At 40.5% G+C, this 19,881-nt stretch overlaps 1 protein-coding gene across 2 annotated transcripts; it reads right to left on the bottom strand.

Annotated features, from left to right (window-relative positions):
* Nucleotides 1–428: 428 nt before the first annotated feature.
* pkp3a (plakophilin 3a) lies at nucleotides 429–18,150 on the bottom strand. Of its 2 annotated transcripts, XM_086298887.1 has the most exons (14): nucleotides 17,996–18,150; nucleotides 13,496–13,673; nucleotides 8,702–8,793; nucleotides 7,546–8,285; nucleotides 6,508–6,622; nucleotides 5,864–6,068; nucleotides 4,894–5,095; nucleotides 4,501–4,618; nucleotides 3,906–4,067; nucleotides 3,632–3,811; nucleotides 2,818–2,974; nucleotides 2,442–2,637; nucleotides 2,243–2,330; nucleotides 429–1,454 (listed from the first exon to the last, which is right to left on the bottom strand). In XM_086298887.1, exons 1-14 carry the CDS (start codon nucleotides 17,996–17,998, stop codon nucleotides 1,413–1,415), a joined length of 2,478 nt encoding a protein of 825 aa, XP_086155013.1. In that variant the 5' UTR covers nucleotides 17,999–18,150; the 3' UTR covers nucleotides 429–1,412. The 2 variants fall into 2 exon arrangements, with proteins under 2 accessions (XP_086155013.1, XP_086155012.1); XM_086298886.1 differs by lacking the exon at nucleotides 17,996–18,150 and having other exon boundaries at nucleotides 13,496–13,815.
* Between the last annotated feature and the right edge of the window lie 1,731 nt (nucleotides 18,151–19,881).

Raw genomic sequence — 19,881 nt, 5'->3', positions numbered from 1 at the left:
ATAAGCACTCGATCTTCCTTTTATAGTTGGCAGTAAACAAATAGTTGGCAAAGACATAAAAACTTACACATGACAGATCAGATATCAGTCCAGAGAATCCAGGGAATATGCTTTTTTTTCCTAGTCAGGTGAAGGAACGGGACTCCCACACAATAGGATTGTTTAGCTGGAAGCTTTGCACGTACTGGAAATCAATCACAAGGTTTTCTTCCTTTGTAAACGTTGATGTTCTCTCTCCTCATGGAGGTCCTGCACTGAGGTAAGAGCCTAAATAAGGGTGCAGCAGGGAAGGTCTGGTATTGTTCCTGTCTGAGCAGGAACAAATATGCAAACAGGGTGTGGCTGGCATTTTACAGTGTTGGTGTGAGTCTGTTTCGGCAGCAAATGGTGCTGTGCGCACACGCTAAAGAAACGCAAACAAAATGTCATTTCATTTCCAAATGTTTCTCTTTATTAGATGTTAAATATGCAGATGACACCTCTGCAAAAAGAATCAAACAAAGTGTCTTCTACTGCACACACAGAAACACAAGGTTACCATTTATGCCACTGAGCAGCAACTGCTGCAGTTCAGGGATTTAATTTTTATACAATAGACTTTGCAAAATAGATTTACTGCACAATGGATCCAGGTTTGAAAGACGTTTACATCTACAATTTGCCACAGCTAATAGCTAAAATGACAAATACTTGGTTTCATCTGTCCTGCAACAAGTAATCAAGCCACCCCAGCATTAAGCACACACCATTAATTACAACAGAAAAACAGTGATTACAATAACAACATTGCATAAGAATAGAAATATGTATAAACAAAATTCCACATTGAATGACACCCCCCCCCTTAAGCTAATTTATTTACATCCAAATTTCTATAAATCTATGGTTTACATTCAAATATAACAGACATCATCTATCTGAAAACTACGAGTACAAAGGACTGCTGTCTATAAAACACACACGTCATTTCGATGCAAAAGAAAAAGCAATATTTACAAAAACAAGGCTATCTTGCATCTGAACCGTAAACGAGAGAGACAAAACAGGGAGTTTTGTTAAAACCTAAGGCACAAGTGTCCATCAGATTGTCCATCAACTGCTTTAAAACCTCTGTGACAGAAAATAAATCCCTGATTATACATAAAACGCATACAGTGATCTAACAAAGAGAGTAAATGCTTAAGGTGCAAATATGTGTATTAGAATCCATAAATTCTTGCACTGCATTGATGCCACTGACATTTCCTTTGGATGGATCCTCTGTTACTTGTGTATTGATATCCATAACATAAATGATTGCAGGTGAAGACAGAGCAGATGTTACTGTGGTATAGATTTCTGCCACTGAGTGCTGGTAGACTTCAGGATTGTTCGCTGTTGTAGAATTGAATTTGTCCCAAGTTACCTCAGCTTTAGATCAATAGCGTTGATTGATACTGTTTTGTGAATCCTTTCTGTAGCACAAAAGGTACAAACAAGATGTTATGATATTAAATATACTTCAAAACACAGAAAAACATCCTGCCGTGATCTTAAGATCAAGTTTAATCTGTGCTCTTGTACTTACAGTATTATGCAAATTAACGCAATGGAGTGCGTATCTGATTAATAAAATGAAAACTCTAATCAAAGCCAACATTAAATCATGTTTCCTGTTGTGTGAACAAGTTCATGAAGAAACAAGCTGTACGCCACACCTTTGGGTGGGACAAGCTGCGATCTGCAGAAGGCAGTAAAATTACCTTATCCTTCTCAAGCCCTGAACCTGCCTGACTGGATATGTTCGCGTGTGTGTGTGTGTGTGTGTGTGTGTGTGTGTGTGTGTGTGTTTAAAGAGTAGCAGTGTGAGGTGTTAAACGTGTCATCTAACTGAGAGAGTTTTGCAGAGAATGAACAGAGTTTGTCATAGAATTCCCGTCACTCTCACTCTTTCACACTCAGACATAATGTGCATGTACACACAAATGCACACAAGCTGATAAGAATGAGGGTGGGGCGGCGAGAAAAGAAACTGTTTTCAATGAATATTCACTTTTGTGTGGACAGGTCAGGAAACTCTTTAAAAGGATTTTTTTTTAAGTGTCAAAAGCTTGGAAAAAAATAGTAAACTGAAAATGGAAAGATTGGTGTTTGTCTAAATATATGAGGAATAGAAGGAAATTAGATGCTCTATCTTTGATATATTATTGATTTTTTCTTGCATGTCATGATTAGAAGTGCAGAGCTCAAAGCCATCTCTTACCGATTGGTACTGTCTGTGCAGCTTCTTGTAATGATACATGTTGGACAGAACTGTGGCTGCTGCTGTGGATGCCTTATTCTTTTCAAGGCTAGAAAAATATTTCATCCAAGGTTATTAAATGATACAAATGACTTCACACACAAAATTTTGGATAGCAACATTAAAATTGAACATCAGGAGTCTGGAAAAATGTTCCAACCTGCTGGTTCGTGTGTCGTGGATGCTTATCAGTTTTAGCAGGCCCTCAAATTGGGCGATGTCTCTGGCTGCACTCATGCTGCCAGTCACCAGGTTATTGAAAACACCGCAGATGTTGACCACCGATTCGCTGGAGGGAAACTTCTGATTTCCATCCATAGGCAGTTTATCCACCAGTGTGTTCACAGTCTTTTTGGCTAAATAAACCGATACAAATTACACATCTTATAAAAAGAAATGTGAAAATCAATTTTGACAATCCACTAATTCTTAAAATTTTGCAAAGACAACAGTTTAGGGTTTTATATTCTGTGTCTTAGAGACATCAACATTTCTACAGAAGGGGAAGAGAAAAAAAAAAAAAAAAGAAGACTGACCCATGTCGTCTTTATCGTCGGTATGGCGGGAAAGGTTTCGTAGGAAACCTGTGAGCGAACGCAGCTCTGCATCTTTGGCAGAACGAGGTACCATGTCTATGATGGTTGGCAGCATGCGTTCTTTGTCCAAAGCCATATCACTCAGCACCGCAGGCCACTACAAGTTAAAGAGACAGAGCAATTAATGTATGAGATGGACTAATTATAGCCAATTATCAAACAACCTTTGTAAACTTTGCATTGTTAGAGATCTTTTATACCGAGTCCTTCATCTCTGTGTCGCTTGTGCTTTGATTTGTGATGATGTTATCACTGTGTTACTCAGCACTTCCTTGTAATATGTGTAATGTCCGTAACTGTGATGTCTTTTTTTCCAGTTGTAGTTGTATTTCCCCGAGAGCGGGCACAAGACAAAAAATGTAACTACGGCTGACATTAGTCCCTTATCCGGACAGTTTGGCCTTGTATGTACCAGCGACTCCTTTGGAAACATTTTTAATGGAATTAGCGGAAAAAGCAGTTTTGGCTTTCTCTGTGTTACAGTGCATCCAAGAAAACTTTATTTCATTTTGGTGAGTGAAATTCGACTGTTTTACTTTTCTTTTAGGTAATTGGACCTTATTAAGATAAGATGTACTCCATTTGTCTTTGATCTCTGAACGTCTTTATTACATTAAACACAACAAACTCTTTATTAATGCAACTTGTATTCCCACCACTCTGGGATGCTGGGTGATGCCACTGTAGCTGTTTACATCTTTTATATACAGCGTATGGTTACTACATTTGAATCCCTGATGAATTTGCTGCTCACCCTTTTGTCTCCAGCTGTGATGTTCTGCAGTGCTCCAGCAGCTGCTTCGCGGGTGTTACTGTTGATTTCGCATTTTTTCAGCAATTCATGGTACACCTTCAAAATATCAGGATGCCAGAGCCACTCCATACCATTTGGCATTTTGGCAACTTGACTTAAAATTTGAAACTGCTTCTTTTTCTGTCAGTCAAAGAAATACAGGAGAAGGCAGAATTAAGATGTGCAGGATGGTCTATGTGCACTTGCTAATGGAGCGATTCTCACACGTGCTTACAGTTTTGGTTTTTCGGCTCTGAGGTGTAAAGCAGCCGATGGATTCGCCCAGCCCATTGTCCTGATCTCTGTTTGGTTCAATGCGGGCTAAAACAGAAGATGGAAGTTCGCTGTAGAGCTGGTAGGAGAGGTTCCTCAAGATACACACTGAATTCTCCACCCCCTAGAACAGACATACACACATCCAGACAAATAAGTACACAAAGGAAATTAGGCCTGTGTATCATTTTGGACAAAAAAACAAAACAAAAAAAACAACATATATAATATACTGCAACTCAAGTTGTCTTAGGGGAAACTAGACTGTAGGCGTTAAAAACAACAACAACAAAAACAAGCCTGTAAGAGGTCACTTATCAAACCAACTTGAGCACTATATATATAGTTTAAAAAAGAGATAAAAAGAAGGGTTTCACCTGGAGGACCAGGTTTTGAATCCCACATGAACGCCAACGTCAACACTGACTTACTTTTAGTGCTATTGAAGCATGTGGCAGTGCCTCGCCTCCTCTGGTAGGAGGGGCTTATTAAAAAAAATGTGTATTTTATTTTTTGCCTTCTCTGGATTTCTCCTTATTTTTTAGCTATTCTCCCACCTTTTCATCGGCTCTGTTTGTTTTGAGGCAGGCCTTGATGTAGTTCACCAAAGACTCCACAATTCCAGTTGTTTCTCTCATCGACCGGCGGGTCTTTTCGTTCACGGAGCTCAAATTCCTAAGAACACAGAAAATAAGCAAGTGATTTCAGAGAACTTCTTCAGGTCAGATTGAGTGTTGTGCACATATAGATTACAGGACTCCTGGCACCAATGCATTAACAGAATAGAGTCAAAGGTAACTGGAGGCTGGAGTAATCAGCAAAAAAAGCGCTGGGTGTGAAAAAACAAGCTTGCCAAATGCAAATGCAGTCATGGGAAAGGAAAAGCATACGCATACATTTTAATCAATCATGTAGCAGCTGCAGACGCAAGACACATAAATGAGGTGCACCTGAGGCATCCTGTGGCGTTGCAGAAGATTTCTGTCTCGGAAGGGGACTCAGGAGGGATTTCTGTGTCTGAATCGGTATGCGCAGTCCGACCCATCTCGTTTTTCGAGAGGGGGACGAGGATCTTTTGAGCAAGTGTAGGAAGTGTCGCTTTGGCTAGTTTCTCCTTAAGGTTTTCTTTGGATGAAAGGTTCCAAAAGATACCTGCACGAATACGGACAAATAAAAACTGGCATTTAGGCATACTATTGCTTCTTTTTTTTGTCATCAGCTTTTCTCAAATATGATTTCAGGATGTTTTTATTGATTGAGTTCAAGAAGTATGGCAACAGTTAACCAAAAAATTGGGGGAAACTATGTTTTTTCAGGCCAGCAGTGAGTTAAATGAACATTAACCAATTTAAAATGATTTCACAGTAATTATTTAACCTACCATAGCTTAGCAGAAATATCCCCCCCCAAAAAACACATGCCATTAAAATAAAATATCCATTTGAGGATTACATTGTGCTCCATGAATCAAAAACCTGTCATCTGCTGTCACATTTTGGAAGCCCACTGATGTTAATAAGTACAGGTAAAAGTTATTCCCTATGCCAAGGCGTTTTACTTAGCACTCTGTGTTGTGGCTTAAAGGACAAAAGTGACAAGGTCTTGTCTCATCAAAGGGGGCGGCTGACATACTGCTGCTTCACGGCCCCACACAGCTCCCATCCTCACCTACACAGTCTATAGACATGACAGCAGTTCCCCATCCAACTCTCTGTGTATTCAGACACGCCCCATGCCTTGCAAATCTCCACGGTGTGCTCTCGTTTGTTTGAACAATATCAATTTCAAAGACTGCTCTTTTTGACAATCTGATCACTTTAAATCCACAGACTGACTTGAACCAATCTGTAGCCACTTCCTCTTGTGGGAAAGCTCCAAAACAATATTCTAGGTGCTTCTCTGGTGCATGCGTTGCAATACCTGTGATGTTTTTGCGGAGCTCGTCATCGTTCTCCTCAAGCGCCTTGACGAGCTCTTGGATGCCATCCTTATCGATCAGGGCCGACTTGTTTTCCTGGTTCTCGTAGATGATGTTGCGTGTGGCACCAGTGGCGTAGCGCCGTACTTCTGGGTCTTGGCTGTTGAACAGCTGCACCAAATCACCAATGCCACCCAGTTGACGCACCTAAAGAGGGAAGGAAAAAACAGTTGGGCATTTGGGTATTTATACAATCTCTAGGACTGTAGGACTGGGACAGGGACCTAAATGAAATTATAAAAACTGAGAGTTGCTTCAATGTGAAACAATGTGAAAGGGTCATTTAATTCTTGAAAAAGTCAGAAAATTCCCTTTAAAAATTATTTTTGGAGAAGTTAAATCTGCCGACAAGAGATTGCCGCACTATCTCAAGTTAAGAAATGGAGAAGAAGAAGAAAAAGTAGAAGAAGAACTAGGACACACCAGAACCGAAGCCCCAGCTTATATAAAGTCACCAGAAGAGGAGAAACATCTATCAGTGGATGCTAGCACTTGAAGGAAAACAACTTTCATGAATGAGTTTCTTAATAGCACAGAGGAAAGAACTGAAGGAATTGTAACCATGAGTTTAATCAGTGCAAAGTACCAGGTTTTTAGAGTCTTTGTCATTGTAACACTGATGCTGGATGTATGCGGCACCCAGGGCCTGCAGGCTGGGATCTTCCTCTGTCAGGTACTGCACTGCTGTTTGCATGTCCAACCTGACAAAGAAGCAAATAAACAAATTCAACACAGGAACTTAAAAAAACACTTTATTACATAACTTCCCTGCTGTTATGTTTGGTAGCACACAAAGAGACAGCTATTCGCAGGCGGTTTGTTACTTGTGTGCAAAATTGTGTTGTTGAACTTCTTCCAAATCGCACAGTGTGCTGCAAATCAGCTCGCCCTAACCACACGCTGTGGGATGTGTGAAATGTGAAGCTTGACACTGAGCTGCCACACCCGAAACCAGTCCTGCCACTATGGAGCCACCTCCCAATCCACAGCTCTTAGGAAACTCACTTTTCACATTGCACACTCCCCTTGTGAACTTAGTGACACATGAAATTTACGGCACATTGGTTCATCACCTTCACTAAGAACGTCAGTGACAAATACAACAAACTGAGTCATGAGGATGACTAGAGAGAGGAGTGGAGAACCACCTCTGTTAAAGGACTGCTTCCAAATTGATCAATACGCCTCTGAGCTCATCAATTCCTTTCATCAGCACTTAAATGTTTTTTTTTCTAAAGGTTGTGTGACATCACACTCATGCCAGTTTTCTTCATGCTAGCGTTGCTTTCTTTGCTTTCCGTTTTCTCTTTGACAGAAAAAAATGATGGGCTGAAGCTGAAGACCTGTATACAGTACACACACTAAACTATACTGAATTCTTAGAAAGACCAATCACTGTTCTGTTTTTCTAGGATTCTAGAATTCCTCTTACCCAACATCATTGGTTGTTGAGGTTGATGATGTTGATGACTGATAAAACCTGACCTATCAAATGTAAATATGGGCATTTTTCCAGACACTGACCTGCACCACATCATACAGTTATCACAAACTTCAGTACAGTACAGGAAAATCAGTGCTACCAATGAAAACATTGATCCTATGAATGTGAAAAGCTTCTCACCCGCTCAGGTTGCCCATGCTGGCTCCCAACTCCATCTGCCCGTCGTAGATGTCCATGCCCCTGCCCACACTCTGCATGCTCTTCACCGACATGGCACGGGACATGGTGCCTTGACGCTGCATCCTTAGGTTCCCCTGGGAGCCAGACATCGTGGACATCATGAACCCTCCGTCCACAGTGTCTCCACCTCCCCCGTAGACGCTCCCACCTGACGTCTGCTGCATGGTTCCAGACATGGAGCCCACGCTCATCCGGTTACGGTTTGTAATCCTGCTGATGGTGCGGTGGGCCGGGCCTTTGAAGGACTGCTGTTGGACAATCTCTGTCCCACCTGCTGGCACCCCTCCGCCACGGGAAAGAGTGCCGCTTAGAGATCGGCGCATGGTTGACTGAAAGCCCGAGCTGCCTCCTCCTTGCATCATCTGGCTGGTGTAGCCATTGACCGCGCTCTGAGCATACGAGCGACCATAGGTGGCGTCACGTTCGGAGACTAAACTGCCAGCATCGCTGTTGTCGACACCCCAGCCCCTCATTTGCATTGGCTGCATTGAATGCGTAGAGATTTCTGGGTCCATTCGTTTCATGGTCCCCATGCGCATTTCTTCTTGATAAAAACCCCCACCACCCCCACCAACAGCATAACCTGGACCTCCACTCCTCATACTCATCCTCTGAAGGCCAGCCATGTCTGGGGCAGCAGAACGGCTGCTGAAGCCTGACCTTTGAGACAGTTGCGGACCCTGAGGGTGGAGAGAGGAGTTACTGTTACAAACAGATGTGTAAAGAGAGCTACTCAATATATTTCACTGAACTGTAAGTTTGGATGAATCAAAAATATTTCTAAATCTATTCAGGGGACTGTTATGGAAACAAAGGCGAGGACACTGACGTGCATTAATCAGCCAGCGTCTTTCGAATTTAATCACTAAGATTGAGGAATCTAGTGAGTGGACAAGAAAACTCAGAGCTGATCTAATCACAGCCTACTGTGAAATACCACACACGCTGTGTCCTACGTGACATGTCAGCAAAGCCATCAGCTTTTTTAAGATGGGAGCTTCCAGCTAATATAACGTCTGGTGTTAGATTAAAGACTCAGTTTAATCATTTGCGTGTGTGAATATTGGGCTGAAAAAGTGAGAAACACTCCACTCACGATTGTTCTGGAACCAGAGTACATGAAGGATGATTTAGAGCTGAAACTTGGGTTATGGGTGTTATATTTCATTGACGATGAACCACCGTAATCTGAAAAGAAGCAAAAAAAAATTTTAAAAAAAATGTAATCCACCATTTGTCAGTGAATAACACATAATTACAACACATTAAAATATATTTATACACATTACAACTGCTGTATATAATTATGGTGTTTTGGAGCAGTCTTTATACAACACGTCTCATTCACACAACCACTTGTTTCTAAAAGCTTTTTCTATCCTCTACCTCCTGAGCTACAGTCACAAAAATGTTTTATAGAACCTTTATAATAATAAATAATAATCATTCTGTTTTATACAGAAACGTAAGCGATTTCTTGGTGACTAACGTCTCTGTTAAACCGCTGTTCCACCAAGTCAGGTAAGGAATCAGTAATTTGAGAGATTTATGACTTAACAGCTCGTCTTTAGCCTAACCCTACTGCTACTAGTGTCAAAGAAAATCCCTTCTAAACAGGTCTGGACAAAAATGGAACAATGACAGCAGGAAGTGATTGGACTACAAAAATAGTTGAAAAAGTTCCCTTTTTTTCTTAAGAAACACTCTCCCATTTTTCAAAAAGGGAAATTCATTTATACAGTACTTTCATTCTGAAAGTTGAATCAACTGCTGACTGTATTCTTGCAACTTCTAAGAGGCCAAGTGTGATTAAAAAAGAAGTTCAAAGAAGATATTGCATGTCATAAAAAAGGCACTTTTAGGGTGGGATCAATCGCAGACGAAAATCCCACAATAAGGTGTGCCTCTTTAATTTACAACAATGTTTTACATGAAAGACATTTCTGTCTAAATAGCCGGTGTCGTGTTGCGCCGAAGCCCAAAGGTTTGATTTCACACGGTGTGTTGCAGCAGGACCTGACCAGTCAGCAGGGCCGATGTCTCCGGTTACCTGTCCTACATACAAAGACATTTGCAGGTTTCTGTCAGCAAACACAGAGTATGCGAATGTTTTTTTGCTCTCCGTCCAGACTCAAATGGCAAGTGGTGACTCCACTAGCAGCCATGGAGCAAGCTATTTACAGTGTAAGCAGGCTTACAGTTTGTCGACCCACATATCTAAGCTGAGAGGGGAATATGTCAGTGACAAAACTATGTTAATTATAAAGTAGCATCTATGGGTGTAATTATGTTTATGTGATTTAGAATCCCTTCCCAAGAAATTAATTCTGCAGCCTGTAATTTACTGAAACACAAAATAGAGCCATGACTTATTGGAGAATCATTAGTTTTGCAAGGATTTGGTCATAAATGTTGACCTTCTGGTGGCTGGAGGGAAAATGTAATTTAAGGGATATTTATGTGTTTATTACACTTGATTGGGATCAAAATGGTGACCAGAATGTGTCATTTATAAAATAAAATTTCAAAACTGAGGTAGTGGCAGAGGGACATTTATTAATATTATGTAACAGTCTATGGACTTGTTTACAGGCTGGACTACTAACATGTCATAAAACAGTAACTAGCTGCCAGTTTTCAAACTGTGATGTCTTCAACTCACCTTTTGAATGATCTAAAATGAGGTTCAAGCTAATGATTTGTATTAAACCCGCTCATTCTGATTCAGAGTAGTTTTAACGCCTCTCCCATAACACTATTTATTTCCGCCTGGCTGCACTTCATACAATGAGGTGGTAAACTTGCAGAGATCGTTCATGTAAGCAGAAGTACATATACAAATAAAAGTACAGACAGAAATGTTGTGCTATAAAGGCAAAGGAGAGCTCTTTAGAAGGCATTTCTACCAACTCTTTTTGCCTGCTAAATGAATCTCATTTTAATGTTAATATCATAAGAAAATAATATTAACACACGGTACTACAAATTTTATTACAACTTAAATTCTAATGAAAGGACTCAGCTTGAACATCTGTTATGCAGAGAAAAAGAGAATTAAAAGAAAATTATCACAATACATAAGATATAAATTATAAGTTTGTTTTTTGCCTCTTTGATCTCTTTGAGTGTCAGAAGCACAGGTGATGGACACACCAATAGGACTGCCTTTTATGTGCTATTGTTAGCTCCATTTAGGTTCATTTTGGTTTGGTTTGATGTTTGAAGGCGTGTGGTGACATGAAACTATAACTCCCCTAAAACGTCTTAAACTGGGGGAAAAAAACCAATCTCATTTAGCAAAATGTTAGGAGTATAAGGTAGAGATGTTTGTGTTTAAATTAAGGCAGTAAAAGAAAAATGCTGTCAGAGAAACACAGACTCAAGTCATGTACCTGAAAAGTCTACTTAAGTACAGTAAAGATGTATTTTCATTACTTCCCACATCAAAGACAAATGATGTGAAATGCAGGTGGGTGCGGCTGCACTGCTCACAGTCAGAGATGTCTCATCAGAGATGTTTCAGTGTATCTGAAACATGTCTATATAAGGTATATCCGTTCTTTATGACATCATACTGATCCAAGAGCAAAAAAACTGTACAAAACCTGAGGTTCTGGCTTGTAGACATTATTTTTTCAAAAAAAATCAGGTTTGTGTGTTTTTGTTGCCATGCATTGTATCTTAGTGTACTTAACATGCATGTTTCTGCTGAACCTGAGCGGTTTTACACCTACCATATATGTAAAGAAAGGTGGGCTGGACCGCCCTTTATGCTACTTTATTGCATACCACAGGTATAAAAACCAGACTGACACATTCTCGGGCCTGACCCCTGTTCTACTTTGACTACGCCCAACACACCTGAGAGCAACAGCCGTTACAACACACCCCCTGAAAAGTCCTTCAGCGAGGAAACTTTTTTTCCCTTCCTCTGCTGCCACTCAAAAAAAATGTACTTTGATCACCAAGCCAGGACTCCTTGTAAATATTTCCTTTTTCACCCTCGCTTTCTGCTGAGACTTGTCCACATACAGCTTGAACACTGTTCACTCACTGTCATAAATGCATAGCTGCAGCAGTTTTTAGAATTGGGACGAAGTAGAAAAAACATTCCTTGCAGAATCCATGAACCAGAAACCATGTGCAAACACTTACGCATTCATAATGAACTTTTCTAAAACCGCAAACCACTGAAACAGCAGCATTCCCTGTTGTGTGGTAAGGAATGTGCCTCTTGTAGATGCTTTCAGAAGATGATTAATATGAAGTCACAGTTAATGACAATAAGTTTTCTTCCAAGCTAAACCCAGGGCAAAGAATGGCACACAGAAACGCAGGCAATGACATATTTATCCGACACGTATGTTTCTGCAGCTGAACACAGCATGAACGTCATGTTCTCTCCGCTGAAGCAGGCGAGTAAAGGCTCAGGTAAACAAAGACCCAAGCCGTCAAGCTCCTCTGCCGTCTCCTCGCAGTTTGGTCGCACACAGAAAATTATGGAGTGCAAAGGTATGCACGGGATGATATACTTTATGGTCACTTTGGGCGAGATATGCTTTGGCCTCAAATGCCACTGGCATGTAGCTTCATGCATCAGTCACGTGTGCGGTCATGAGGTTTAAGAGCAGACACAGGCCATGACAAGACTGTGAGCATGAGTAGCTCAGCTCTTTCACTGAAGTCTTATCATAAACTTTGATGTAACTACTGATCATACTAATTCCCAGCGCTTCAGTATTGCCTTTCATTCCCCTTGTGGGAGTGTTGTCACTGCTTACATAACAGTCCCACCTTGACTTTGACTGCGTGTCAACATGCCTCCGACGGACCAGTTATGATAATGTATCAACTGTGAACGAGCCCCTCTGGTATCTCTTGAACCCACCTACCTTTAAGCCAAGCACTACCTGAAACCTAATCCCACGGGTGGGGAGAGGGGGGAGAGGTTTTCACCATAGTCTGCTATCAGTGAAGTTCATGAAAGGAGCACTTGTTCGGGCTTGTTACACATTAACCGTTTCTCCTCTGCAGAGACATGACATTGAGTAAAATGGCTGCTGCTGGAGCTCATCTCAGAACAAAACGCAAATTCCTCGAAGAGCTGACGAGAAAAATGAGTCCACAGGAATTCAGACAAGCATGCAGAACACCCCCCACCCCCCAGGCCATATCAGTTGAGTGTCACTCTTGCATTTGAAACTATTGGCTCGGAGTCAGACTTGGAGGTCTGAAAAGAGTTTAGGGAAAAAACGAATCGAAAGAAAAACAAATTAATTTTATCATTAGGTTTCTATTTATTAGACAAATAAACAAGTGGTGAAGCAACAGGGAAGTAGTTTCTCTTTCAAGCTGTATTGATGGGATTAATCATCTGGGTAATTTTCACAGTAAAAAGTGTAAAAGAAAATGAATGCAGCCTCTTAAATGTCAGCATTTTAAATTTCCTATGGGTGTTGGAGTCTGTAGATGAATCCTTTTATAGCTCAGCGTGAGCTCTATGAATATGTCTTGTTTCAAAACTCAAACCAAGCCTTTCTTGGCTGGAGTTTGATATGTCTGGACATATAAAGATCATGCTTTTATTACCTGGCATGTTTACTACCTGAGTCAGTGTGACAGATCATAATGTCGTCAAATAAGACCAAAGGAAACATGGTCACAGGACTGAGTGGTCTGATTAACAACTCATCTGTATCACTCAGCACTGCTGAGCACCTGTGCCCGCAGCGCCAGGCTGGAAACTTGGATTGTCACACTTAATTCCGCCACTTGTCCGCACTGAACACAGACCACCTCACACAGCAGCTCTCAATTGGAAATGCAGAGCAGTGAGAGAGTGTAGGTGTAACTCCATGTGAAAGCGACTTAAAAACTCGTTGATGTTTACCTGACATGGCGTAGTGTGAGGTGGATCCATTCTGACGCGGAAGTGTGGACTTTTCCGCCAGTCTCATCTGGATCTGCTGCTGGACGCGTCGCGCTTTCGCAGAGTCGTCAGACACAGAGCCCCCATTCCCGACTTTGATCTCGGACGGGAGGGCGTAAGTTGAGACTGAAGTGTTGGGCTGTAAAGCAGTCAAAAACACGTGCTCTGAGCCGACTGTACTCATGGTGAAAAGTTAAAAGAGAGCAAAAATAGGTCACACACTGCCGCGGACAGGGTGCCTGCGCTCTGCGTCGTGGCAGCTCAAACTGTCTGTGGTCAGACGCACCGAAAGAGCCGAGCTCTGCAGCCGGAGGTGGAGCCTCAGAGACGAGTCACACTTACTACCAGATTCACAGGTGAGCTGCTCCCCCTTTAGACAAGAGTCCGATAAGATGGAGAAGAATCCAAATTCTCGCTGACTCAGTCAGTCATTTGAAGGTTTTTCAAAACAGTCATGCGAAGTTGATTGCATTTTTTCCCTACTTCACTGGAAAATACCAGAAACCGGGACAAATATGGAAACAACTCTTTAAAACGGTTGTGGGAACGTCAGCTTCCGTTTTTGTTTCGTTAAGTTGTTGATTTTCTTCTTGGTTTTGTTTTTAAATTGACTCATTTTTTTTGTAGTAACGATTTTTTAAATAGAATAAATAAATTAAGAAGATTTATTCAAATACTATAAAGCTGAATATTGTATTCGAGTATTTCTATTTTAAGTGGTGAGATGACTTTCAAATTGACACTTTTTAGCGTCAAGAGTTCACACACAAAATATAGCGAGCGATGCATGTAACAGTAATCGAGCAGAATTATTAAGCCAACTTTCATTTTTCAAATTTTGGTAGAAAAATGTGAAATAGCTGCAGTGATGTATTGAAATATGCAAATACAGTATATAAAGGCAAAAACAGTCTGTGGAGTTCTGGCGAGCTTGAAAGTCCAGATTTGGTGTGACCACCTTTATTCTTTTTAACACAGTCTGAACTCTTAGGCAAGCTTTCTTATAATTTCTAAAGTAGTCTTTAGAAATAGTTCTCAAGGCTTCTTGAAGGACATTTAAAGCTCTTCTTTGGATGTTTGCTGCCTTTTCATCTGCTCTCTGTGAAAATGATGCCACACAGCTTCAGTAGTGTTGAGGTCCAGGCTCTGGACTCCATGACTGACAGTGTTCTACTGTGTGTTTTTCTATCCAGGTTTATTTTTACTGTACTGGCAGTATGTTTGCAAATAAGACACTCAGCAGATGGTAAAGCATGGTGGATCCAAGTCTATCTGTGTTCATAATTCTATCAATTTTGACAAGACCACCCAAGACCTTTGGCTAAATTACAGCCCCAAACCATAACAGAGCCTCCACTGTTTACAGATGACCGTAGACACTCACTGCTGTGCCTGTCTCCTGACTGGTTTCATACAAATAGGTGATTATTTGACACCCCCCCCCCCCCCCCCCCAAAAAAAAGCTCCCGTTACCACTTGTTTTCTGTCCAGTTCTTTTATACAATAATTTGACATACCTCTGACTTTTGTCCTCGTTTCCCTTCCTTTAAAATGACTTCTTTACAGCCATCCTTCCACTGACACCATTTTTGATGAGACTGGTGAACAGTAGATGGCTCAGCTGAGGGGTCAGTTCTCTTGCATCTCTACCTTTGTCAGATCTTTGCTGGATATTTTCCTGTTTCTTAAGAACATATTGTATCTGCATTATGTTTTAGGACTTCCATTTTTTCTTTTGTCCTCCACTGGTCAAGTTTCTTCCAAGCCATGAAGTTTTTGGCTAATGGGTCATCTTGCTAGTGTAAAAATAGAATTTTATGCCTGATAACTGTGTTATCTTTGGCATTTTCCTTCATCCAGCTAAAGAAACTGGGACAAATTAGGGGGTTTGTAAGGATGCTTGTAACAAAGTGTCTGACAATACAATTTAAATTAGGTTCTTTGCTAAGTTGTCTGTTATGTGCTCATCCCTTGAGTTAGGTGCATTTTTTTAAATGTTTCATAGGTCAGTGTTAAGCGGCTCAGCAAATTATAAATCATGGTCAGGTACTGGGACTGACTGAAAATTGTTGAAAATGTTAAAAAAAAAAAAAGTAATCAAATCAAATTTAATCTAATAAAAAAATATTATGTGAAAGCTTTACATAGAGGGAGATGTGATATATTAAGAGCATTGTTTTATGTCAGTGAGGGCAAATAAATTGCAACAACCTAAATGTGGGACAAAAATTGTTTGTGTTGGAAATGTTACTAATAGCTTGAGGCATTTGGCATGTAGATCCACTGTTCTCAACACCTCACTAAATAAATACTGTGAGCATAAAAGTTCTTTTTTCCCCTGCCGTGATAGTCTCCTGTCATGTATTCTTTTTTTTATCCCAATAACTTTTAAAAAATTTGTTATTTCAACTACCTTATACCTATATTTTGTTTGGCTTTCAGTGTGAGGCATGCATCATTTTGCTACAGGTTTGTGAGGCTCACACTGTAGTTGTGATAACCATCCACAAAAATCCAATCTGTGACTTTGTGGTGACTCACAATGTTCCACCTTGAGCATATAGCAAAGGCAGAAAAACACGGTGATCTGTTAACGAGACTCGTGATGAGAGTCACTGGATTTTAGAAAAATATCTGCTGACTTTTGAAAACTAGTGCCAGTATAAATATAAGCCTCAGTGTAAGACTAGGTTTAGGTCAGAGGTACTTAACACACAATAAAATACATGGATCAGATAAATATGAATAAATAACAGTGACATTTTTCAACTTTTTTTTTTTAAACAAATTTTCCTTCAAAATGAATTATTTATAAATGAACTAACATGTTAGTTACATTAGCCGTATACAAGAACTGACACTCACTGATGTTCATTTGACAAACAAATAATTTATTATTTTGCATTTGAAAGCTGACACTTGTAATGACCCAGCTTTGTCCAGGCCTGTTGAGTGTGTGTGTGTGTTCCCTTTGTGTTCCTTTAGCTGCCTGGTAGGTGGAGCTAACCAGTGCAATCTGAATCCCGGCCAGCCCCTTCTGCCATATTTATGCACCAACTTTCTCAGTCTGTGCTCTCTCTACTGATTGGCTTGTAAGTTTAGATTTTTAAAACCATGCATCACTTTCCCGTCATCAGCTAAGCACACGAAACTGCAGACACGCTATAAACACCAACCGATTTTTTTGTTACATTTGAAAGCGTTCACACATTAAACCTCTTCAGTCAGTTCTATTTACTGAATTAGAAAATGATTGGTGGGTCAGCCAGCACCAGATGTCATGTGGGTTGTAAATTGAGTATTGCTGATCTGGAATGCTTCAGTATAATGACCCTTGAGGAATACTGCTATTTAACATTTAAACCATTAAAATAAAGTTATTCTTAAACATGATGTCAGAAGATAATGTGACAGTGTGTATGTCAGATGGTGGGACAGAAAAATGTCTGTGCAGCAAACACGTCTTTCACCTTTTTCTTTTTCTTGTGTTTTTGTCAATTATTATGCAGATTTGTCAACATATCCTTATATATTCTAAATAATCCTATTTGTATGCTTGTAATAATCATAGTATTACTTCGTTGTACTTTTTTAAATACACTGGGTAGATTTACGTAGAGCTTTGTTCTCTGTGATTTCACAAATTGGCACGATATTAAGCTGAGTCTCGCAAATGACGTCATGTATGAATGCAGGACTGTTACAAGGTGTGGCACAGTCACACTCTGTTATTAAGCTGAGCCACACCCCAGTTTTATCTAGTTTGCTTTATTCCAGCTCTTAGCAACTATGAGTCACTGTATCCAAAACAAAAGTGATATAGAGCGTGATAGTAAGACGCGTTATCTCCATGTCGGCACCATCTACCTACCTAAATGTGATAAGATTAGGGGAAAAGAAAAACACAGGATAAACACAGTAATGGTTTCTATCTGACTGTACAAAGACATTACAACTCTTATTGCTTTGTCTGCTTCCTCCTATTGTGTGAATGCATTTGGACATATAAGAAAAAGAGGAATATTACACTTCATCTATCTAAAGCTTATTTTTCACTGATTTTCCCGTGATTATGCAATTTCATCTTGCTAATAACGTTAAAGATTTCATTTATCCAAAAGCAAATCAATCTCAGTGCATTTACACTGAAACACATGCAGCAGGTGATCTATGGAAACATGACCTCCTTCCTCAGATTAGTAACTGAAAAATCACCTTTTACATATTTCCTCACACACTCTGCAAACCCGTTCTCTCTGACTTCCCCTCTATTGTCAAAGCACATTTATAAGCAGAAACAGTTGGCCGCTTCACATGTAGGAGATAAATGAAGCTCCGAGTGATGCTGCAAATCTTTCAGTTCCACAGCTAATGAAATTCAAAAGAATATTACTTCATGGTCCAAACAGCAGGAAACATAATGCACTGAGTATAAAAGTCTGTTCATAAGTTCTGACTTACCATTACCACTGAAGTGGAGTTGAGTGTGGAGGTTCTCTCTCTGCAAACGTTTACCTGTTCTGACCTGATCTGGGGGCAATTAGAAAGTATAAGTTATATCTACTGTCACCGCCCAGAAAATTCTAATTCCACCAAATGCAGAGGTACAGAAAACAAAGAGGTGAGTCAAATGGGAGTAAGACATTGTGGGGCGTGAAAAAAATCGACAGTGGTCAGTGATTCCGAGGAAGAGCGGCAAATGAAAACAAAAGACTTTTTTTTAAAACTGAACTTTTGCCTCTGCTTCCGAGGCTCCCTGAGAACACAGAGCAGGTTTTGTAATGTGAATTGCTTTTAAATATCTCTGTTTATGTTGCTTTACGGCTCGATGTTAGTGGAATTTTTTTAGAATTTATTTTAGGATGTCGCAACAATTCATTGATGAGTCAGTCAGTAATTAAAGCATTGGAGCAACTGTTACACTGAATTCTCAGCACAAACCAGAGGTGCTGAGTGACAGAAGTCTACATAGAGGGTACTGACTCAGGGCAGTGCATGTCTGCGTGTGTGCGTGTGTGCATGTGTGCGTCAGAGAAGCTGATGGTAAGAGCAAGACACCCTTGCTCTGCGTGCTGCCTCATGTATTAGAAACCATCTGTTTGTTTGTGGTAATCTCTGAAACCTATGACTAGAAGAATGAAGACACCCAGACATTAGGAAAGCATAGAAAAAAAAATAGAAACCAGACATTCAGACATGAAGATGCACATATCGGTTGTCATGGCTGCATCATTTCTGCTGTGGTCATCTCTTTTGTTGGTATTTTTCAGGTCGGAGCAAACTACAGGTCAAATTTTATTTCATTTGTGAATTTTATTTGTAAAGATTGTAAACTCAAGAAAAGTCAGTTTATTGATTGACCATGAAAATAATCTATTATAATCTATTATTTCTTCATTATAAAGTTTTGACCTCAAGTGTTTGGACAGCTCTGCTACTGCAGTTCAATTCTGCCAGGGTCTGTGCATATTTAATGTGAAATGAATAAACTGACACTAGACTGATGTCTCAATTTTAATTTGAGTCGGTTTACATCACTATTCACAGGTGAGATAGGTGATACCTGTAGGTGAGACATAGTCTTTTAAACACCCAAAGCTTCAGTGGAAAAAATATCACAGCTGTCCCAGGGCACACACTGGACAGGTCACTTATCTATAGCACGACTAACATTGATAGACAGATAACCATTAACATCTTTGCTCAATTTAGAATCACGTGTTAACCCAACCCCAAGTCTTTGGACTGTGGGAGAAAACTGGAGGATGTAAATTTTAACCCAGAACCTTCTTGCTGTGAGTTGACAGTGCAACAATCACCCCACCATGCCACCTGAAAACTGACATGTACATATTAGATAAAGGAAAACTGACTGATGACACGATTGACTGTGATCGATAATTCTCTTTCGGATCCAGGATGTCCGCATGGGAAGACTTCAGGATCACAACCTGAGAGGATTTACCACACGAACCTAAAAAAACTAGTCCCTAAGGACCCCAAAGCGCTTTACACATCCAGTCATCCACACATTCACACACTGCTGATGGCAAGCTACATTATAGCCACAGCCAGCCTGGGGCGCACTGACAGAGGCGAGGCTGCCAAACACTGGTGCCACCGGGCCCTCTGACCACCACCAGTAGGCAACGGGTGAAGTGTCTTGCTCAAGGACATAACAAACGAGACTGGCTCAAACCGGCAACCTTCCGATTACAAGGCGAACTTCCAACTCTTGAGCCACGATCGCACCATTGCAGCAATATTCTCAACTGGCTCGGTTAAGCACCTGATTTCAGTTTCATCTGCAGCTGACCTGCTGAGGATCAAACTAAAGAGAGAGAGAA

Source organism: Aulonocara sp. 'chitande type north' Nkhata Bay, linkage group LG7, assembly GCF_057382095.1.
Source record: "Aulonocara sp. 'chitande type north' Nkhata Bay isolate Kocher_YH1m ecotype deep benthic linkage group LG7, A_spYH_male_GT1.1, whole genome shotgun sequence".
In the NCBI taxonomy this organism is placed as follows: Eukaryota; Metazoa; Chordata; class Actinopteri; order Cichliformes; family Cichlidae; genus Aulonocara; species Aulonocara sp. 'chitande type north' Nkhata Bay.
Note: the sequence above shows the minus strand (reverse complement) of the source record. Positions and strands in the feature narration are given on the sequence as shown.